Source organism: Sturnus vulgaris, chromosome 4 (genome assembly GCF_052056855.1).
Source record: "Sturnus vulgaris isolate bStuVul1 chromosome 4, bStuVul1.hap1, whole genome shotgun sequence".
Classification (NCBI taxonomy): Eukaryota; Metazoa; Chordata; class Aves; order Passeriformes; family Sturnidae; genus Sturnus; species Sturnus vulgaris.
Window position 1 is genome coordinate 44,579,652 of NC_142246.1, and position 24,037 is coordinate 44,603,688.

At 41.4% G+C, this 24,037-nt stretch overlaps 1 protein-coding gene across 5 annotated transcripts in view; it reads right to left on the bottom strand.

Moving 5' to 3' along the window:
- The window catches only part of LOC106860428 (FHF complex subunit HOOK-interacting protein 1A-like), a 126,608-nt gene that overhangs the window by 14,757 nt on the left and 87,814 nt on the right, over positions 1-24,037 (bottom strand). For 3 of the 5 annotated variants that reach the window (XM_088163757.1, XM_088163758.1, XM_088163759.1), the window contains 5 exons: positions 22,774-22,961; positions 21,253-22,287; positions 18,797-18,975; positions 18,370-18,508; positions 12,160-13,427 (listed from right to left, as the gene is read on the bottom strand). In XM_088163757.1, the coding sequence (XP_088019883.1) occupies positions 13,180-13,427; positions 18,370-18,508; positions 18,797-18,975; positions 21,253-22,287; positions 22,774-22,961 (1,789 nt within the window). In that variant the 3' untranslated portion in view covers positions 12,160-13,179. Of the gene's footprint in view, positions 1-12,159; positions 13,428-18,369; positions 18,509-18,796; positions 18,976-21,252; positions 22,288-22,773; positions 22,962-24,037 lie in introns of those variants that run through there. The other 2 variants (XM_088163760.1, XM_088163761.1) reach the window with 2 other exon arrangements.

Consider the following 24,037-nt stretch of genomic DNA (forward strand, 5'->3'; position numbering starts at 1 on the left):
TGCAAATTCCACAGTTTAACTCCCACCTTGTCCCACAGATCTGTTGTAAAGACTGTGGACTCTGTGGCTCCTGGTAACTTAACAGATGCCCATTTTAATAAGACTTTTAAGTCATGGGAAGGCAAAGATTTGTCATGCTGCTAGAGCAGTTTAGTTGTTCAAATACATCTCTTTCTTGGTCAGACATCCCCTGACCCATATTGTCCCCCGTGACACTCACCTCCTTAATCTGGAGGGCTAGTGAAGTTGCCGGCCAGCTTTCCTGCTTCCTTTTAGCATTACTTAAGTTCTGTGGGCCCGGCCACCTGGACACACAGTAAGGTGGTCACCTCCTCACACTGAGGGCACCATTTGATGGTGATCAGCAAAGAGATTGGACCCACACTTGCGGTAACAAAGAGACGAGACTCCCGTTTGATGCAAGCATGAAGACGATTTATCAATTTCACACATCAATATATACACCTTTTCAGCTATAGCTAAATATAGCACAATCACATGATTGGTGTTTCTAAGTATCATTACTTAATCAGAGCTCTGCACGGACCTGTACAGACCAGCATAGGCACGTACAGTCTTGCATGATTTATCTTAAACAAAGCACATCAAGCACACCTTTTGCTTCTCCATTCAGGGTTCTGACTTGGCTTGCCAGGGCTTGTGGCCTACCAAACTTAGTACATCCACTTCAGTCATGAGTTGAGCAGTGCTCTGAGCCCTGCTCTCCAACTGTATTTCTACAATCCAGATCTAGACAAAATCTTAAAGGAAATCAAAGAGAACGGAGAAAAGGTTTAGTAACTGTCCATCATGATGCAAAAGAGATTAGCAAAGTTTTGCAAAGAATGAAACAAGAGGCAAGTCATCACTGGTGGGATGCACTCTGGATGGTCACCGAAGGCAACTGGTATATTTAATGCCCTAGTTCACCCAATCATTGATTTGCTTATTTTAGCCAGAATAAGTTTGGTTTTAACTATTGCAATACTCATTTGGAATTGGAAGATGCTACAATGAGTAGCCGCCCTGACCTCCTTATCAAGAGCATATAGCACAGTCCTGAGGGATACTTACCATATGACTTGATTGGACGAGGAAGAATTTGTGTATTAGTAGAAGAATTTACTAACCCTATAGAAAAAGGGGGGAAATTAAGCAAGAATTAAAGGGTTAAGAGCTTAACTGAGGTATAGAAGCTACACATATAATGGTTAGAGTAGAAGCAATGTAGAAAGTTAATTATTAGCAGCTGGGCCAGTAGAGCTAAGACAATATATCACTCACTTGGCTTTGTTGTGTCAGGACATGGAGATGGGGTATTGTTAAAGGAAGAAACCATAACTGCACCTGGGCTGTGAAACCAGGCAGAACCACGTTGGGGAGCTTGAACTATGGCCAAAGGGCCAAGAGAACCTGCCAACAGGACAAAGGTGAAAAGCTGAAAGCGAGAAAGACTCCCTGACTTCATTCTAGGAAGACCACTGATCCATTTCAAAAATCCACCCACCCATTTGAAGGAAAGAACTGGGCAAGTGTAAAAGGACTTTGAGCTAATTTTAATACAAAGCCGGGGCAGGCAGGGTTAGGTAATGCCTATGTATAGGCATATTGGGTAACTATATGAATATGTAAGATTTTGGTGGATAAAAGCGATGCCTTTAGTTTTAAGTCTTCCTATTCTCCTTGGATGTGCTTTTCTGATGTGCTAGGGTGATGAAGACAAAACAGTCCTATTCTAGTTAAGAACTCTAGGACAGTGTCTCCAAACTTCAGGCCCTAAGTACAAACTACGTGGAAAGGTGGAGGGTGGGTTCATGCAAATTAACCAGAACCTATAAACGTGTAAGATTTTGTGACCAACCCCCTCCTTTCCTTCCATCTTGGAGCCATCCAGGCAGGCACCACTAGGGTGTGGCTTTTGTAGGCCTTTCGGAGGCCTCACAATAAATACCCATTTTCTCCTCCTTAACTCTGTGTGTAGCCTCTGTTCCAGCTCCTCAAGGCATCAGAGCTGGCGACCCAGATGGGACAGTGAAGGCATCTGGAAAACCCCTGGACTGAAGTTCTGCCAGCAGCCCTGAAAAGGCCCAGCAGAGGTCCAGAGGTATCAGAGCCAAGAACCCTGGGGACAGAGGCACATGAGTGACTGAATAAAAGGGTATTCTGTTCAGCATCTGGGTTAGCTGCTAGGAGGGTTTGTGGATTATAGTTTTGTAAATTGTAAATTTGCTTGGGGAACCTTTGAGTTCCAAGTAGAATTGTTTTGCTCTTTATCCCTCTTCTTAAAGAGCAGGTTTAAATTGCAGCATCTAGAGCCAGAAGGTGGCGTAGCATTTGTGCTGTGACTGAGAGTTGTGAGTTCTACCCTGAGTCTCTGTTTGTGTCTCTTACTCTTTATTTTGGGCATCAGAATGGGTTGTGTATTTCTGGTGAACATAATAATGGTAGTATTCCAAGGGATAGCCCCTTGGGGTTAATACTGAAAAAGGGGGCTAATCTAATCAGGGAAGAGTCTATACTTTTCAAAACGTAAACTTATCAGACTCTCGGAGAAAATCTGGCCAACATATGAACTAGATAATGGAGAAACTGTCCTTGAGTTCTTAACTAGAATAGGACTGTTTTGCCTTCATCACTGTGATAGGTTGACTTGGGAAGAAGAAACTCAGAGAGAGGTTTTCTCTAAAAGAATTTCCTCTGTGGGGGTTGGGATACCTTCAACAGCCAATTAGAGAAAGTTAGTTCGCTCCGTGCACACACATTTTGAAGGAGGTAATCCGGAACTGGGTCTCTTTGTCTTTCCGGCGGCTGAGCAGGTAACATCAAGCCGAGCTTCCCCCTCCCCCATGCGGGGGGGGGGAAGGCTCAGGGGGCCGCATGGGCCCCGTTTGCCAACGAGGGGGACCCGATGGCCGGGGGGAGAAAAAGTTGTGTGATAAGACCTTCACAGCTTCCTCCTCCACGGGTCTGCGGCTCTGGCGTGGGGGGGAGGCCGACTCTTGCTGCTGTTGGACAGGCCGGGCCTGCCCGGGTGGCCATGAGCAGTGTGGGGCTGCAGCCCAGCCCCAGAAAGGCTGATTAACACCTCAGCCGCCCTCCCCAGCACGGCCTGAGCCTGGCCCAACTTTAGTAGTTGTGTTAAACTTTAACTCTTTAGTGCTCAGATAAGATTTGCAAAGCCTCCAGCCTTTCCTTTGAATATGAAAGGGAATAAGAAGATTTCTGAAGTCAGTGACATAAGAGCTAAGTTTTTAAGATGGAAGGAGAATGAGAAGATGCTGAAATGGCTGAAAAATCTTTTTGTAAAATTGTAGGGATGAACTAATGTACTGAATATTCCTATAAACCATGGAAAGAGACATGGGGGGGATGGAAATGTTCCATTTAATAGATGATTTGACTAAAGAGCACCCGTGTTGAGAATTTTTGCCCTGAGAAAAGAAGGGAATTTCGGTTTCTGAAGATGAAGCCTGAGCAGAGAAAAGGGAGACAGAAAGAATCTTTGCTGTCGAACATTTCATTCTTAAAAGTAATACCCCATGAGACAGACATGGCCCACATCTACAACTTTGGGACGGCTGTAGAGTTGGGAGGAGCATCACGGTTGCAGGTTCCTGGGCGGATGCAAATCGTGAAAGATAAAACCACAAGAGAAGTGTCTTTTTCCTTCTTGTGGGAAAAATTCCGAGAACTTCACCAAGAAGAGGCTTCTCTCTCCAGAAGTGAACTGAGAAAGACTAAATTGGGGACTGACCGAAGTATTTGTTATATGTTTGTTTTGTTGTTATGAAAATTGGGAGAGGGAGGGAAGGAGTGATCTGAAAAATCTTATTCTGAATTTTTTTCTTTTCCTTTCTCTTTGTTTGTGTAGTTAATAAATTTTCTTTTATACTCTCCCAAGTTGTAGGCCTGCCTTGCTCTTTTGCTCCTGGTTCTGTCTCACAACAGGAAAAATAAGTTTATTTAAATTGGCAACTCAAAACGGAAACATTAATTTGGTGCATTGGCCAGGAAATCAAAATTAAACCAAGACCGGTGATGGTCTAGCACAGAAAAGCACATCCAAGGAGAATAGGAAAACTTAAAACTAAAGGCATCAAAAGAAGGCAAGAGCCTCATGTATTTTGCACATGACTGTGGGAGATTTCTCCTGGGTGTGCCCGACGTAGTAATAAACATACCACTTTTTAACTTTAACTACTTTGAGTCTTTGTTTCTGCATCATGAGAGAGGGCAGGCTTAGACTGCATATTAGGAAAAAAGTCTCTACTGTGAAGCACTGGAACAGGTTGCCCATAAAAGCTGTAGATGCCTCATCACTAGAAGCGTTCAAGGCTTGCATGGAGCTTTATCAACCTGGTCTAGTGGAAGGTGTTCCTGCCCATGGTGAGGGTGTTAGAATTAGATTAAGGTCCCTTCCAACCATTCTGTGATTTACTGTTATGTCTCAATCTATTTTCACCTCCACCTGCCAGAGACAATGGATAACAAAAAAGATTAAAAAGGGATAATTTAAATATTCTTTCCTTCCAGGGAAGGTAAAGAGCAGCCACCATCCATAAATTTTGCACTATATTATGAAATCGTCATTTCTGAAAACTTTAAAGAACTCGTCTGCAGACACACATAAAGTGTAAATTTCTTTTTGATAGAAAAAAAAGTGGCTTGAGTCAATTGAGACCAAGATAATGAAGCTTTTTAACATTTGTGGAGATATCAGCTACCAACTTCAAAGCAGTGGTAGCTGGCAGTGCTTAGACCTAGCAATGGGAAGGCTCAGTAGAGCCATCTCACATTGCTTCCACTGTCCCAGCCTGCATTAAGGGGCTCATCAGTCACCTCACACCCTTTTGACTGAACCAATACAACCAAAACATAGGATCCTTTTTGTCTGCCAAGGCCCTTATACAGCAGCCTAAATACAACCACCGCCTTCCCATTCCCCTAAATGGAGCTCAAGGCAACTTCTAAATATTCTACAAGTGGAGCACTGTACCGAGCAAAACAAACAGCTTTGGTTTATATCTGCTTAGCAGTAGTTGATGAGCACATAAAAAGGCAGAAGCAGCAGCTTCCTCAAGGAAGCCTCAGTGTCTGCTATTGTAAAGACAAATAAAACAATCCTACAGGACAGGTGGGTCTTCAGATTAGAAGGCAGAGCCTGACTCTGAAGTTTTGGATGTAGAAAATCCTGCAGACCAGGAGGCTATTCCAAGTGTGATTGTATCAAGGCTGGACCTCCGGAATGAAGACTGAGGCTTTGACCCCAACTTGGAAGTCTCATTTAGCTACTCCAGTGCTCTCTGATCTAATGATTGTAGATGCCATCTGTGCAGCAGCATCAAGCAGGGTGAATTAAGGACAGTTTCATGCAGATTTTCAGCAGTTACTATCCATGAACAGAGCACTAAGGAAAATGCTCACAGACTAAAAGCTGACACCAGACACTGTCATGACCATCTCATCTAGTCATTGCTGGAAGTCTTTTAGAAGGTCAGGCCTGAGGGAGGAGAACTGATACTTACTATCCCATGTAGCTGAAGTATCCTGTATCTGAGGCTGCAGAAGAAAGTTGTTCTAAAAAGATGCTTTAAGTAGCGAAGAAAGAATTTCTAGTGCTCAGCCTTGGCTGCAGAATTTAATTTTAACAGTGGTAAAAACAGAAGCACACAATAGGAACCTTAACTAAAAAATAGCAGCAGATCATTCAGCTGTGATTTCAGAGTGGCCCTTTTCCACCGTGTTTTGTAATGTGGCATTGGGGTTCTGGGATGCTCTCATGTCTTTTTTGAGCACCCTCTATCTACACTTACACAACCACTGACCTCAGCAGCCCCTTCCCAGGGGTTTATGGCCTTGTGTGCATGCTCAACCTGGAAAGTGTTTGTTTTTTCACAAAAAGAAAAACAAATTGAGTTTTCAGTCAGCTCTCTGTTCTCAAACTGTGCGCAAGAGAAGAAGGAATAGCACACTCCTGGTTAGCTTGCGCTTGTTGCCAGCAACTTCTTAAAATGCTATTTACACATACTCATACACACACATTGGATTCTGAATCAGGCAATGGCCACTTGAAACCAAGTTACAGCAAACAGGAGGTCTACATTTGTCAACCTAAGTGTTCAGAAGTTTCCCTGCATTGGGTTGGCTTCAAGTGCAAGTTGTCCTCTATCCCCTCAGAAGGCACAAACATGCAGGTAATACACAGACAGAGAGGATTCTATTGCTAAACAGTGTGAGGAATCCAGTAAAATACAAAATCCCAAGTTGTCATGACCTGTAATTTGCTGTGCATTTTTCTGCCCATTGTGATGGCAAATTTAGACTCCATCTTCAAGAGCCCCTGGGCCAAGCCACATCAGTAACTAGGGATGACTGCAGTGGAAATACAAAACCACTGGGAACCACTTCTCTCCTGACTGTACTCCAGCCCATATCCCACATTAGGCTAGACAGCCTGAATTTTAACTACAATAAAGCAAACTGCAGAAATGCTCAGATGCCCCCATGAGGGAATAAAACTGCAGAAAAAAGGTAGTTTAGTGAGCAACACAGCTGCGCATACTCCCAGGGGAACTGAGCCTTCCCTCTAGGATCATCCTAGTCCCAGATCCTTAAGATCTCCTGTAGGGCATACAGTCATTTCACAAATGTCTCCAGCATTTGCTGACCAGCTGCAGAAATAAGTGGTGAGGGATCCTGACCTTTGGTTTCTCCTCTTTATCTGTGTGGGGAGGTCCAATTCAATACCCGGCGAATGATTCCCATCTTGCCTGCTGGCTTTGCCCGAGAAAAAGTTTGGTGACAGTTGTGCCAGATCCCATGTTATTCCACCTCATACACAGGCAGCAAAATAACTCATGCAACGTTCCCTGTCTTGTCATTGCAGACTGTTGGAGAAAGGCCTCCATATGAGTCCAGTACTTGGAGCTGCAGTGATTCTTTACTGTAGGGAATGTTCCTTCCATGAACAGTCTTTTGTGTAAGCACAAAGCAGAAGTTCTCCCAATGTATGGTTGCATCAGCCACAGCTGTAATTGTCTAACCCACTAAGCAGGCATAACCATCAGTAAGTTGTATTTTAGCTGCTCAAGAGGCTGCACTTTCAGGCTGGTCTTAGAGGCTGCTAGATTTTTTCACACTGAAGCTCAGAAACCACTGTTATGACCCCGGAGATTTACAAAAGACACTAATCAGTCTTTCTAAACACCAAGCTATGCTTGGACACCAAGAGACACAAGTTGTTGGCTCAAGCTGCAGCAAGGTATACTGAGACCCAGAGCCAATCCCTCTCCTTTGAGGATGAGCTGGAATTTTGTCTGAGCTCTGGCCAAACTGACACAGCAGCACTGAGCTTGACACAGTTTAGTTGTCTCGGATTTGACTGGTCCATGTTATTTTTTGGTCAAAACCCAAGCTAATTATTTTTAAAATAGGCTGCAATAAAACACAGCTGCTGTAGAATTGGCTTCATCAGAGACATGGGTTTGCAGGTATTTAATCCACAGTACATAATTGTAGGCGAGCAGTCTGCTGAAGTGCCAAAGTTGAGAAATGCAGCCTTTGCATGAAAGTTCTATCAGGGCTTTTAGCCCAGAGACTTCAGTCTTAATTTAATCCAGCGCCACACAAGAACAATTATAATCAATGAACAAAAAGAAGAGTTGCACAGTCAGCAACAAAATGTCACTTAATGCACCTACATGTTTGAGAATCCAAGTAATGCTTTCATAAATAAGAGGCTTTCGAGTGTGTAACAAATGAAGTACATTGCTGCTGGGGCACAACATGTTTAGAAAAGCTGGGGGCCACTAAAAAAGAAAGTGCATTTAGTCAGAGCAGGACTTTGACCACCAACAAAGTCACAGAAATAGTGCTGCATTCTGTGGCTGCTGTCAGACATCTGGCACCACCATCATCTTACCCAAGTACCTCTTTATGCACCTATTTATATCACCTTTACAAGGAGCAATTTTTACCCTCCTTTGCACATTTCTGTCCCAAAACATCATACAGCACTGCTGTCCACTTGGACAGGTACTGTAGGACACATATATGTATATATGCATATACACATATACATATATATGTAGGTCATATTAATTCTTCAAGTTCGAGATTTTTTTTCTGATAAATCAGAGAAACACAAAGGTAAATTCTGCATTTCACACAGAGGAAAGTGCCCTCTGCTAATCTCTGGCATTTTACCTTTGGTTTGCTCATTAATGTAAGCAGCCTAAGTGCCATGCATCCTCCATTTCTGCTGATAAAGCTCAAAAAGCTCAAGGAGGAACATACTGTAATTATCTAAATCGGATCTGGACACAGCAGTATCGTTACTGTACAGTGCCAGAGGTATCTGAGTTAAAAGAGAAGAGGAAAATCCCAATATTTTACTCATAAACACAGATGCAATTTAAATGTTACGAATGTAATGGGAGCTGTCTTAAGAGCTGCAGGCATGACATAGCAATTTCAGTAAATACAGCAGAGTAAATTGCTTATTAAATCAAGCCATCCTCAAACAGGAGCTGTGCCTACAAATTCGAATGATACAATGACATAATTAAACTCAACAAATCACACTGCTTCTATCCTTTTCTTTTCAACCCTGAGATTTTAGAGCATTTTAGGAGAGCTAGAAAACCTTCCTGAAGCACGAAACCTTCTGAGAAGCTTAAGTAGAGTGCACAAAAAGGTAGTGAGTGTGTACACTGTGCTGGATGGTGAACTTCTCTTGGTAAATAGAACTTAACCTCTTGAACTTAAACCCTTGGACTCTGTAGGATGCTGCAAGCTTGCAAATGTTTTTCTCTGAAGGACTGAATACACCACTTGGGCTTTGTGCACAGGCCAAAGAGCGGCATTGGTGGCAGGAATGCTGCTCAGGCTTCCTGTCTATCCAGTCCTGTTCCCATTCCAAAGCATGGCCTCCTGCTGATATCCAAGGTCCACCTCAATCGCACTTTGTTTTCTCCCATCCTAGGAAATTTACCAATATTACTAAAAATACCAAATCACACCTGAAAGGCAAGTGCTCTGTACTACAGCATGACACCACTGAATTCAGACCTTGTGCACCCCAGAGAAAGAGGAAACAAGTAATTATCAACTGGATGCTTGGAAGCATGTACCTGGGCCTGCTGGTGGGAGGGAGAGTCCATGCTTGATACTGGAATTTTCTCATCTCTATGGAATATAGCTGAAAATAGAAGTTCTCTTTTCTGTTTTTCCAAACCAAGGTCAGAAGTTGGACAAAAAACGACAATACATTTTTTACACCCAGAACTGCAACACGAACAACTTGATCTCATTTGAAATATCACAATATTCTTTAGGGCACACATGGAAAAGATCAAATTTAAGAAAAATGCCGAGAATACAATAATAAAGGCAGTAAGCACAGCCAGCAACACATGAACTGCACCTAACTATTCATGTACAAAGATCAGCACAAGTGTAAAAGCACACTGAGTGCTTTAGTCCAATTAGTAAAAAACATGTGTGTTTACAGAGACTAACCCAGAAAGCATCCAAAAATGGCCAAAGGTAAAAGAGAATGACTACAAATTTTTGAAGAAAAAGTGCTCACTTAATAGGTAGGTTGCAAAAACAAAACAAACAAAACCCAAACAAAAAATACACATGTTGAAAATGCTGGAAAGATTCCTGGCTATAGCAGAATAGTTTAAAAACACACTCCAAGGCTACATAATTGGAAATGTGGCATTCACAGTTTGAAATATCTAGTAGGAGACTGGAAATTCACTTTGGTATCACTGAGCCACCGCTTGCAGTCTTTGGAATAGATCTGCCAAGGCACTTCATTTGCGACTGATGCTGAGCCAATGTACTAAAGAGGGACTGCTCCAGTCGCACATCCACCTGAGTGTGGAGAAAACCAGATCACAAAGCACTTCCTTGTTCTTGGAAAGAGCAGCATAAGGCTGTTGTCCTCCAGGGACCTACATACAGGGCCACAGCTTGGACCACACGCACAGGGTTTTTTTGGGAAAGGATGTATCTTTTGAGAGGCAGGATTACACATTATCTAACTGGAGGGAAGAAGCTTATTAGAGAAGCATTTGGCTGAAGAGCTGCACACAGACAGTCTCAAAAGATCAGCATTTTCAAGCTAAATCACAGGTTCTGCATTTTGAAGACAGGAAGAAGCAATTCCCACCAATAGCTTTTTGTGCTAGCTGCCAGACATTATACTGCTATTACATCTGAGACACAACTGCAAGTCTGATCCCACAAGCAATGCAAAGGTACATATATGATCTGCATTTTAACTTCTAAGCCAGGGCACTGCACTCATTCACCTCTTCCTTTTGGGGAGCTGACAGACAGTTCCTGTTTGTGAGGGGACACTGTACACAAACACAGCTCTGATCTTTCAGCAAGAAGCCTTCAACACAACTCCAGATTGGCTGACTTTATCCTACTGGATGTAGAACATAAACTCTACTAAAACTTATGAAGAAAATCCTCTCCTTCCTCAAATTTACATACGCTTTTATGAGCAGTCCACATTTTAAAATCCTCATGTAGCTTAACAGACCTACTGGGATCAAACTGCAGTGATTTTGTACATTTGTTGAAAACACCAGTTAAAATTAACAATCTCAAAAGAAATCCCTTCTACCTAGCAAATAAGGATTCTTAGTTTAGAATACAAACAGGGAAGGGAGTGTTCAAGTAGTAATTTACTCCATTGAGTGCTGGTCTGCAGAGTTCTTTATTTTTAAAAAGTGAAATAATATTTCTAATTCCTTTTTAAAAAGTCCTCAAAAATTATTAGATTCCTTCTGCATTTTAGCACATGTTTCTGAACCACTGAAAGTCAGCTGATCAAACTTTCCTTTGGCTCACATACAGCTCTTGCAGAAGAGATGAGAAGCAGAGCAAGCACTGACCCTACAACCATAATGCTAAAACACTTCCAACACAAATACTGAACCCCCTCAGGCCAAGCCTGTGAGTACAGCATGGAAAGCAGCAGAAATGCGGGAGTGGAGAAAGGACCCATAGTGCCCCAGGACAAGTTTAAATTTTTTTTTTTTAAAAAAAGAAATCCATCAATCTCATTACCCATTTACAACTATGCAGGAGTGGGGGGAATGAAGAAGAAAGAGCTCTCTTCGACCTGGATAAATAATACTTAAGGAAAAACTCCACAGCTTTGGCTTCAGCTTCCAAAAAAGCTGGTGAGGTAAAAGATGTGGAGGTCAGTAGGTGATTTACAGAATGGTGATGCAGTGACACCTGAAAAACTAAAGTCACAAATGAAAGCAAACCAGAGAGAGTCAGTTAGGAGGCAACAGGACTCCCAGCCATCATGGAAGTGAAGACTGTGCAGCAAACAAGTAAAGATGGACCCAGAGAAGTTCTGGTGGTGATTTTGTTGGAGGTAGACTTTGGGATTTTTTTTTGTCTTTTTTTTAGAATAGCCTACAGCAGGCTGACACAATAAATGCAGACACTTTAATCTATACCTTGTAAATTAAAGGCAGAACTTTTCAGAATTATCTAAAGGATTCAGGAGCTTAAAATGCACTGCATACTCCAGAGGAGCTTGACCTACAATTAATTAGACTGTTCTGGAGCATCTTAGGTTTTTGTTTTTGAACTGTTTTTTTCCTTGAAATCTCTGAGAAAGTGTGTTTCAAAATCAGGATGTGATTAACTGGAATTCCACATAATGGAATTACAATGAACATGAGAACTAATGTATGGAAGTGTTATTTCTGATTTCTATTTCTTCACATTTTTTGGAGTCACTGTTAGTTTTTATCCTGGACAAAAGGTTTTATGTCTTTCTTGAATTAGGCCCTTCTTTATGTAGTGAGCTAGAACACACTGGAAGCACAATTATGCAGCTAAGATAAGACAAAATGCAGTGGTGACGCACCAATTCATCATGTTTGGGTTCTTCTAATGAAGCCCATTACTCACACAAGAGAATTTTCTCAAGCAGTTAGTCACCAGCAGACAGCTTTCCCCATTACTCCTTCCTTTTCTGCAGCTGGTGAATAGCCTGGTCCTTCCCTCACCATTCCAGAAGTGCAATCTTAGGAAAAGTCAACACCTAAATTAAAAGTAAACACACAGTACCTAACTTCCCTTAACCAAAATAAATTAACAGTAAAACAGTACACCTTTCATGAGCAAGCCAACATTTTTTGTTTAATAAAAAATAGACAAAGAATTTAACAGTCTGCTGTCCATTTAACACTACAGAAAGATACTGAGTATCTTTCTTTAGCTTATTATAACAAGCATACAAATAAACTGGACACTAATAACAGCTTGCATAGAAACATTTTGTTTTGTACTTTGTGCAAATCTTACTAAATAAGGCATGCTTATGGGCTTAGGTAGCAATGCAAGAAGTATTGAGGAATGCTGAGGAACCGCAAGGAAAATTCCAGGCAGTCTGCAATCCACATCCACTTACATTGGACACTTCATTGGACTTCAAAGCCCAACAGCTGATAGGCGCAGATCTGTCTGCAACATAAGGCAATATGGTATGTGCAGGGCCCAGCACCTGCTTTCAGCTACACATGGGTTTACTACACGTAAGATCACTTGAATTCATAAAACTTGAGCCAGTAGTTATAGCCAGGTGTTTTGGATGTGGATTGGTGCGAACTTGGCTTCAGGGTGAAGCAATGGAAGAGTAAAAGAGGACAGTGACATCAAGAAGCACAGCCCTTCACATAAAGGGGTTTTGTGCAGATTTTGCATGTCTTTTTATACTGTGAACTTTTCCAATGGGGCAATGTTTTTTCAAGCAAACTTGTCTCCTAACAAGTTATTCAGGAGAGTATTTCTGGAACAGAAAAAGCTAATGTGTTTGTGTCTCTTAGCCAGCCAACAAGTGGCTCTTGTAGAAATTCAACAGGAATTAGTGACACTGAAGAAGGGTGGCTCTGTAAAGAGGAAGGGATGAAGAAGGAAGTTGCAGTATGAGCACTATCAGAAACCTCAAATAAGTTATGTAGCACAGAGGAAAATTATAAGGCCTAACTGGAATAATATTTTGCTTCCTTCTTCCCCCTCCAAATCAAGTATTTTCAGGAAATATTGAGGTACAAACTTCGTTTGAAAGCAGCTTTGCATTAAAAATTAAACTCCAACTCCAAAAGCTTTTTTAAAACACATTTTTAAAAGCCACTAATAATCTTCAAAATCCCCCAATATTTTGTAATCTAAAATGGAATGTTCCTGGGCTAGAGCTGCCAGCTCCTTCAGGAACTCTGGGAAAAGGGCAGCTGCAAGCACAGTGTTCCTCACGTGCGCAGGAAGGCTGGGATGAGCGAGGCCTTTCTTTCCTTTCTGTCCCAGGAAAGGCTGCAGTACAGCAGGCTGAGTTTCGGGAAGATTCTTTCCTTTCCCTGTGTTGCTGCTGTGCTGGACATTACCTAAAGACAGGAGGAGAGGGAGAGGAAAGAAAAAAGGCTCTGTATATTAAGCACACAGAGTATTTGTACAGTGTCCAAATCTGGTTTATAAGGATTGTGTTCAGAGCTGTAATTTGCAGTACCCAGATTGTGCAAGGTGATACTCCACTAATCCAGCATTTTAAAGTTCTATGTGGCCTGGTTCTATTGCATTTTTTATTACCTATCTTTCCCCAGGTTATATATCATTCAGTTCCAGCTCTGATGAGAGAAATAGGTGGGCAGAAGAGGAGTCAAGGGAAAGAGTAATATGGATTTACCTTCTGAAATAGCAGATAATATCTACCCATCTACAGCCAGCATGGTTGTCTCCATTTCAATAATATTATGCTCTATCCCTCCCCCATCAAACTGTTGTTTTGATTTTACTGCTCTTTATCCTCTCCCTGTGAATCACCATGTCAATGGGTTCAAGGCCGAGCTATCACATCACCACGAGTTTGAATCAAGTTAGAAACTAAAGGAAAAAAAATTGGATTTTTCTGCAGCTATAGGCCCCACTAACTATACTCACTTTCCTGTAAAGCAACTAACCATTAAAAAGAGAGCAAGTGAAAGCCACTGTGTGTTCTGCTATATGATCTCTGCTGCCAGAGTTCAGAGTATCAGAGCTCAAATGCATAGAATTACAGTGACAGCAGCACTTAAATTTCAATCAATTGCTCCTTGTTTCAACCTGAAGCAGAACTGCCCTTTAATTAGATGATAATTAATTTAGTGAAATTAAAAAGGTGGCAAAATTTAATGCTGATGGAAATAAATACACTACAAAGAAAAATTAACCTGTAGAACTCACTGCTACAAGGTATTGAGGCCAACAGTGGAGACAGAGAAAATCCTGTCTAATTTACAAGTGGGATGTTCTCCTGAGATGTATAATAAATCATTACAAAGAAATAAAAGGGCTGTTAACTCACATACTGCAGACAAGCCCAACATTGCATTGCTGCCTTCAGAAGGGGCTTCCCTTACAGTGCACACAGTTTATGTTTAAGTAAAAGGCTCAAGTGATGTCAGCCTTGCTCTGAAACCCCTCCAAGTAGTGAACAGGCAGAGCTGTAGATGAAGGCCTCACTCAGTGCTGCACAGCAATCCCTCTGTTCAACAGCTCTGCACTTTTGTTCCTTGTCTGTACTTCACCTTAGGCACTGTGGAATTACTCTACTCTTCCAAACACTTCCAAACACATCTCAATCGTTTAACAGAGTTGTACTTTTCTTGAGTTTAAAACACTTTCCAATTCCAGATTTATCAATCATTCATGTTGTTATTCTCCTAATTTCTACCTACTACAAAGAGAGCACAGGAATTTCTATTATGCGGGAAAATCTGACCGTGAGGGAAAAACAAACCGAATTATAGATTACAATGAAAAGATAAAGTTTTAAGCTTCCCCTGAAGATTTTTTGTCAGATTTTCTAATGTCAAAATGTTTCATTACTAATATTTTAAGTTTTTTAAGAAGTTTAGGCAATATAACCAGAATGCTAGTATACTGCCAAAGCTGTGCTTTTGTTTATACTCTTCCTTTCAAAAAGAATTAAAATAGATACATATCTAAAAATAATTTTGGTTAAGCTTCAACTGCTTATTTGGAAAAAAACACCCCAAAATACCAGATAAGCACAGAAAGCTGATCTAGGAACTAGAGATTTGGCTTTTTTTGCTTTGATCAGGATTGTTCACGTCTCTCTAGGGCCAGGATGCAATCTGAGTCATACAATTGAAAACTGAGTAAATGAGTAGTCTGAAGATTGTTACCAACACACTGAAAGAGAGGAAACTTGCACATGAAACTACACTGTGACAGCTCTAGATATGTAACCAGAGCCCAAGCTGCTGTGGAAGAAACCACACACTACTCTAAGCAAAAAAGAACAAACCATTTCTGTTCAAATACTTTCAGAGACCAACCCTGTAAAAAGAGAGAAAATGCTCTATAATGTTTTGGTTTTACATTTGTCTTCCCTACTAACTCTGGCTTCAGATTTCTATATGTGAATTCTGTAGGAAGCTGGCTATGCTCAGACCTGCAGAGAAAAATCCCTCAGAGAGCAACCAGTATGTCTGATAGTCAGAGGTGGTGTTCAAGCTAATGCAAAGAAGTCCATGGGGAGTTCCTAACCTGTTGTTTGGTTTTGTTTGTTTGTTTGTTTCTTCATTTACCATTATTGTAGCAGTTCCTACCTTGCACTTCTTAATCAATATAATGAACTACTGGTTGATGGGCTACTGAGCCAACTCTCTGCCAGGATTACAGTTTGATGACTTGCATCACCAGTCCTGCAGGGAACCAAGTCTGCAGTTATCCAGACATTTACTTACTCTTCACCTATTTGTCAAGACAAGCCTTCTTCGCAGGAGTTACCACTATACAGAAAAAAGTGTACTAACAGGGTGACCAAGCAGCCTTGTTTCAAATTCCTGAATAATGACCAGCATGAGTCAATCTGGCAAATTCTGAAGCCCACAGAAGAAAACTGACATAATATAGGAAGTATAAAAAATGTCATTGGGAATGCATTATATAAAAGTTCTTATTGCCAGCACCTGAGAAAAAAACCTCTGAATGTTGCCTACTAATCTCATCTCCCACAGGCTAGCTACAATGCCATCTAATTGTAAAGCTTTCTATTCTATGGCACCAAAATGCAGAGCCTAAAATGCTACCGACATGTGCAGTACACAGCTTTTTTAGAGCAGACACCTTCCACAGACCAATTCTTTGGGAAGCAGCTCAGGCTTTCCCTATCTCGGTTGCTGTCTCAAATGCAGAACAGCGATATTCTGTTGCGGTCTCCAAGGCAGAACAGGGAAATTGGAAAAAGAGAAAAAAGAGATCTAAATAATCCTGTTCTTGTGAATCATATTGCCTTGTTGCAGGTTTCAGACGAGACATGCCTGTCTCACGCAGAGATCGTTGCTGGTGACCTGCAGTGCTGTCCACCCTGTCCTGTAGCAGCAGAAGCAGAATGTGGTCTCTGTTCAGCTTGCATGCTGGCCAACATACCAAACACCGACAGGATGATCCCTCTGCATGTGGGGAACGGACATTCATCTGTTCATTGAACTGTTGACATGTGTTTTGGTGAATGGTTGCAATTTTCAGGATTGTATTAGTATACTAATTCACTTAGTGGTGAATTTTCTGCTGTTGTATTAAGAATACTTAACCTGCCAATGGGATTCCTGCAGAGAAAAGACACCAAGCCCTTGGCACTCAAGTATCCACAGGTTTTATGGGTTGTATTTTTTCTTCCTGGCATGGCCTTGCTGGGGAGCACAAATACTTGTTTCTTCCTTTTTTAATATACTTTGGAAGGGGGATCTGTGGACACATTGTTAGAGAGCTAGGAAAATTACAGCCTGGAAAACCACTCTCAGGCTGGAGCTTCTCCTGCTCTCTCAGCTCTGTTCCCAGGCTGATAGCATATTCAGCTTCAGTTAGGGAGATTTTCTCCCAGGATGATAACTGGGTTAAAATAGAATTGAATTAACATTAGATTAGCACGTGTTTTGGTGCACGACCAGGCCTGGGAAAGAGGTGTCAATTTCTCTGGACCAATCATCTCTATTCTGTCCTTGGAGTTGTGAGTTGTTCTACTTAAAGTGTGTTTCTGAATAAAGTCTCTCTTTCCTATCCTGAGAGGGACCATGTAGCTGTGTGTCTTATTTCCGCCGCATCTAAAGGGTTAAATACCCTAACCAACAGCTACAGGAAGCAGCCTTAGCAAGACCATAGTTTCACAGACTAGATGTACTGCAAACCTTAGAAACACATACTATGCTGACTACAAACTAGGTATATTATTCTTCAGAGCCTTGAAAATGAAAACACAATGGAAATGGCATATAAAGAGTCCTGATTTCCACACCTCTGGAAAGCTAAGAAAAGCCTCAACATCTTCACAGAAGTGTGGACCGAGTGGGTGATTATTAATGACTCTCAAAGACGAGTAAGCACACACGTGTACATGCAGCCTCTCTTGAACTCTCTTGCAGAGTCAGCTCTTCATGACTCACCAAATTTGACACATTGTCATCTTGTGGCAAATTGGCTTTAAAGAGAAGCCTGCATCCAACATTGCCCACTCAGCAGCAAGCTGAGAACAAGAACATCTTCAGGGCAGGGCTTCAGCTCTACCCGTTGCCTGCCGTGTCTGGAAGGTTCTTATTTGGCAGCTAAGACTTTATTTTATTTCTTTTTACTAGCTTTCCCCATAGTGGTACAAATAAGTACAGGTAACTGTAAAGACAGGTGCAGTGTGCACTGTGCTTGAGAGGCAGCAGATGTTACAGAGTCCCCTGCAAAGCTGGGCTGGTGGGATGATACCTGTCTAATTCCCCACTGCTCTTAGAAACACACCTTTTTTTTTTTTTTTTTTCTGTTTGCTTTGCTTTTTTTGTCATACAAGAAAGATACTAGCCAGAAAACTTTCAGAGTCTTATCTCCTTCAGTGGTAGCCCAAACCATAATACCAAGCCTTATTCAACTGTTGTAGAAACCAATTCATCCTGGACTTCTGTCCTCTCTAACATTTATCAAAAAAGAACCAATGACTAGCTGAAGGTCAGGCTAAAAATAAAATGAAATCATACACATATGCCATCTCACCTCATGCTTTGAAAGTGAGTTTGTTTACTGACAGCAAGCCAAAAACTGATTTTGTTACTTCTTTATACAGACGTTCTATATACCAAATAAAAATTTCTAAACAGCACAGAATATCCAACTAGATATACATACACTGTGGTCTACTGAGCATCATCACTTTAAAGTCAGAAGGATACAGCTAGCTAATGACATTCACAATACACCACACCTTTTAATCATCTGGAAAAAAGGACAGGGGTAACTGGCAAGTCATTCCACCCAGCCCTCCTGAGCGTGGTTATCATTTACCTTTGGTGAGCAATTCTTCTGCAGCATCAGACATGTCTACACGAAAAAGCAAGTACTGTTGAGCCTCCAGGAGAAGACCTGGGAAGTCTTTTTCAATGGAAGCAAAATGTTCAATCTTATTTTTCACAGATGCCAGCACCTACCAAAACAACAGTAACAATTACTTCTTTCTGCTTTGCTCCCAGTGCAGCCAGAGACTGAATATTCAGGCTTTCTCTACCTGCATTAAAATAGAGTTCTGACAAAACCTATGGTTAAACAGAGTTTCCAGTTCTTTGCACAAATGTAATTAAAACATGGAAATGAAATAAGAAGCTCTCAGACAGGTAGGAAAGCTACATGTGAAACTGAAAGGAGCTAATGTAAGGTCTAAAGCGATACGAAAGACACTGCTCCAGTAGGTAAGGCTAACACCTGTGGTAAATACCTGATAGAGTGAGCGCACACTAGGCTGAAACACCATGTTGGTGTTGAGCAGAAAGGAGCGAAGAAGTGGCTGTGGATAACTTGCCAGTTGAGTAATAATTCCAATAAGCAGCAAATTTACATGCAAGGAATTCTCCAACATGTTCTCCAGCTTCGACAATACTACGCTGATGAATGGTCCTGCAAGAAAATAAGAAGGAATCAATGCTTTTGTTTTCACAGAGGAAAAACCCTAAGATCCAGGAAAAAGGCATTTAAAGGAAATTTTGATCATCATAACCAAGCAAATTAGCCCTCCCACACACTACTTAAAGACAGCAGGGAGAAAACCCAAACTGTAGCTGAACAGAGAAAGCAGACTTAACAGAGGTGTTGAAAGCTTTTGTGGTTAGCAGCACATTTGCTACGTAGCCAATCAGTTTACATTAATGGCATACTTAACATGCATGACTATTCCACTTGCATGTACCAATACAGATTTATCCTAGGACATTACAGTCTACCACTCTATTCCCTTTGAATAAATTGGAAGGGTACTACTAGTTTTAATGCAAATAGAATCTGCTCTTTTTACTCTTCCTGTGCCTTATTTCTATGTAAGGATTGGGCAAAGTGAATTATTGCTAGCTTTCTTGTTCTATCAAAAAACTAATGTTCTGAAGAAAATATGAAAATGCTATTCTAAACATAAAAATCAAACTGTGATAGTTCCCATCACAAGAAAAGGTATCTTCAGTACACCAAACAGTCACACAAAGCAGGGAAGACATTAAAATAGATTTATAGGCATAACTGCTGTAGACAGACATAGGCATTATCATATGAATGTCACCAATAAATAACAGCTTCAGTCTGTGTATTCATGCTGAAGGACAGCCAATGAAATTCAGAAGCATTTACCATGAAGTACATAAACCCTTAGTGCTCAAGCTTAAGAAACCTTTGCAATGATGAGAATGACTTCACTCAAATATTATCCTGTTAGACCACACAGCTGGGGAGATGCCTGAGGCAGCCAGTACAAGGGACCTACTCACAAGTAAAGTCTTAGAAATGTCCCTTGCTCCACCCACAGTCCCACCACACTATTCCAGTTGCATAAGAGCTAGGAAAACCATGCAGAAGAATCCCTGGATGATTAGCACTGCTATCTTTGATTATTCCACCCTCAAACCTGGCAAAAGATGCATGCCATGGGCATTTCTAGGGTGAAGCAGGTGGCCATAAGCCAACATCATTCCAGCTCCCCTCACCTTGCACATGGCTGACATCTGAGAGTAAAACACACTGTAAATGGTAGTAAATATCTAGGCTTACTGTTTTTAGCTTTTTATCTTAATTTTCCTCAGTTTTGAGGTTTTTGTGGGTTGGGGTGAGGGGTGGACTTTTGAAAATTAACAAATGGAGAGAGGGACTAGATGAAGAATGAGAGAGAACATTTTTGAGCTATATTTGACAGCAGATAATGAAAAAAAGAGATTTGGATACAATTAGCTTCTGGTACAAGGAAATTGCCACCACAGCAAAAATAGCAAATTAGTTGAAAAACAAACTGGATTTTTCAATTAAGAAACACTGCCAAGGATTCTGTCCACAGCTGTCCGGAAAGGGCTGCTTTTCAATGAATACACATTTTCCCACTCCAAATGAATGAGAAGCCATCTTACAGAGGTTTTATGTTGAGTGAAGAAACCTAGTACTTGATTTTTTTTAATATATTTGCATTACTGTGGTATCTAGGAGACCTAATTAAAGACCAGGAGCCTGCAGTGCAAGGATCTGCACAAATACAAATCAAAAGTCCACTCTGACCTAGTAATGTCATTCCTGAATAGCTTGCACAGTCAGCAGATAGCAGTCTTAAATTGCTGCCTGGCAGTAGACAGAGAAGCATGCCAACAGTGAGGACAGACCTGACACTGGAGAACAGGATGCCAGGCCAGAGCAGAGAGACAGGCACATACAGACATGGCACCACTGCTGACACCTTCTGCTACAATATGGAATAGCAGAGAGAGGAAAAATGGTACTGTGATGTTGCCTCCATCCCATCCGAGATTAAAGTTGCCAGAAAAACAAATTATTTACCCAGGCTCTGTATATTAAAACAGCTACTCAGAACACCTTTCAACTGAAAAAGCTTCCTCTGGCATGACAGAGCTCTCCCATAACAAACAACATAACCCCTGCTCAATGTTTTAAACAATTACCAAGAAAAAATCCCCCAAAACTCTACCATTTGCTTTCACCACACTGATGATTCTGCTGTATTTTCACACTGTATCTCTCACTCTCCTTGGAGTGGTTTCAGCTATTTAAGCTATACCCTATTTAGTGCCAGGACTCTTCCTTGCTCTATGCTTGTATTGTGTGCCACACAGTGTGATCTCATTTGGCCACTATTAATCACCATGCCTTCTTAGATTTGTTATTCATGTAATTAACAGGACATTCCACCTGTAAATGGTGCACTCTGGCTCCTTGGAGAGTGCTTTGGAGAGACATCCTCCTTTGGTCCAAAGGGAGATGATATGCTCTCTGAAGAAGAGGTATCTGCTGAGAAATTCTCGAAGTCCTCCTCTTTTTCTGCTGGAGGGACAAGATCAGGAGCATCCAGCTTCTGCTCCTCCAAGTTTACACTGTTTAGATCCAGTTCCTTAATAATTCTGTCATACTGTGCAATGAAATCCTCACTATCTGTGCTCAGCAGTTTTACATTTAAGTTACAATCTGCCTCCTGAGAAGAAATCTTTAAGTATGGCTGTGGATCAATCTCAGTCATTTTCTGGTTTATCTGTTCTCTAATTACATCTTTAGCTGAGCTTGAATTTCTCTTACTGTGCTCAGCCAAGTCCATTTCCAGACGGGTCTTTGCAAAAGACCCATTGACTATAGTCTGGCTCTGCACCTTGTCTTCTCTGGGTACATTTAAAGATTTCTCCTTGGAGCTGTCATCATCTTGAGTATCCCTCTGGGCACATAACCTGTAAACTATAACATCATCCTGAAAGTCTGACTCCTCTATGTAAGAGCCTTTGATAACCATAATGGCATTTTTTTTCATTTCTTGAATGTGTTTTGGCGGCTCTGCAGGTGGCTGCATTTCTGTGCTTCCCAGATCATCATACGGTTGTGGTGAGCTCATATTAGAACCAGGAGAAATCCCTGTGTCATAGCTATCATCCCATTCTAGCTCCAGCTGCATCTTCTCATTGAACCGAGTTGCTTGCACAGAGCTACATATACTAAGTGTCCTTTGCTGGAGCCGAAACATGGGGTGTTCCACATCTGTAGTGCTCTCCTCGGCAAGCGTCCGGATAAAGGTGTCTGGATCAGGATTTACTCCATCATACAAGGCAGACCAAACCTCACAGTCTTTCATGCACTGCATGATGGCTTCTTGAGCTTCCCCCAGGTACTGCAAGTAGCTGATGTCCACAGCCCTTCCATATTCCACAATGCAAGCAGATTCAGAAGAGCACCTACCAGTATCTGGAAGTAAAGAAGACGACACATATCAAGAGTAGTATATCAAATTTTCTCCAGCAAGGCACCCACTAAGACATTACAGGGAGAGTCTTTAACCCTAACTATCCAATAAGGCAGAAAGAACAAAGCACAACAACTGAGATTTGCTCATAAACACACGACTTTTTGATATCACAAGGACAGAGCTGTAACTCAAGATTTCTCTGAGAGCAGCCTGCATTCAAATCCTAATGCAGCAACCACTCTGAAGCAGCCAGAGTTGCTGTACAGTACACTACTGTCATGAATGAGTATTCAAGCTGGATAGCTGTTAAAATTAGGTTTCGATAGACCTGGACATATGGAAGGATTTAAACAAACTTTCTAGTCCCAGCTTGCCCAGTTTATTGTTTCCCACCACATTTCCTTCCCCTTCTATTCTTTTCCAATTCCTTCCATAAGGTGCTACAAGATCAAACTCAGTTAATGACTTGGTCTTCCCCAGAGCACCTTTAGTTTGTGCTGGTTTTGTCCAGAGAATATAGTTTTTTCCTTGGCTATCAAGTGTCAAAGTGATTCCGGTGGAACAGCACAGAGGGGTCAGGGCCAGCAGTTTTGCAGCAGATACAGAGTAACAGTCTCTCTCTTTCACAGCTCGCCGCTGGCTCAGCATCATGTGGTTGCATGGGATCAGATACCTGAAACAGCAGTGCCCAGCATCACTTATCATCCTTTCACGTTAGAGAAAGCAACAACACACAGAATTCCCTTCCCACCTCCCTGTCTTCTCAGATGAAAAAAAACCAGCAATAATAATATTTATAGTGATCCATTTTCTAAAACACAAGAGCATGAAACCATGACTCTCTATATTATGATACTTGGTTTAATGAGGAGCTTTCCAGATGAGTAGAGATAGGAGACATGAGCATCAGAACAGGGAATCCTTTGCACATCAGAGCAAAATTGTTGTAAGAAAGTATGGAGGGAATGTGGGATTGACAGATGTCAAAGGCCAGAAGAATGGTTTGGTCTGACTATCAATGCATTCTGTCTCAGAATCCTCAATTTATTTGGTTTCCAGGGAAATCCAGAGAGAGGCAGTTTGTCAGGCAAACAGCCAGAAAAAAGAGGAGGGAAGGGTCATCCAAGAGTTTTACTGCAGTAGATCAAGACTGAGCTCTTAGGCAGAGGAGGGAAGAAATTAAGGAACAGAGAAAGAAGTCTCATGTTGAACTTCTTCAGAGCACTTTTGTTATAGTTTTTAAAAGCACTTCCGTAAGAGTCTCAGTGTTAACTGCACCAATAATCCGCCATTTAAAATGCAAATAAATTCTAAAGGATTCCCTAAATAAACAGAAATATCAACCACAGCACTCTAATGCTAGACTGGTGACGTACTTGTGTTGACAGAGGTCCTAGCACTATTGCCAGACACCACTGCCAGATCTATAGAGAATTTCACCTTAATGCCTGTGTGTGGAGGGACAGACAGTATCTGGAATATTCATGAGATCCGCCATGCTAAAAGCTCAAGTCAATTACACCAGTATTTCCAAATACATAACCAGTTCTCATCTAATAAACATACCCAAATTATAAGTATTTTGAAGCAAAATAGAATCACAAATTAAGAACAAAAATTATCACTGCATTTAGTACATCACTTAATCTACCTACAATAGTGCAGGAACCTGAAGTATTCTCATTGAGTGAGGAATCAAAGAGGTAAAAAATAACAAAAAGGGTGGAAGCTGCAAACAGCAGATAGGTC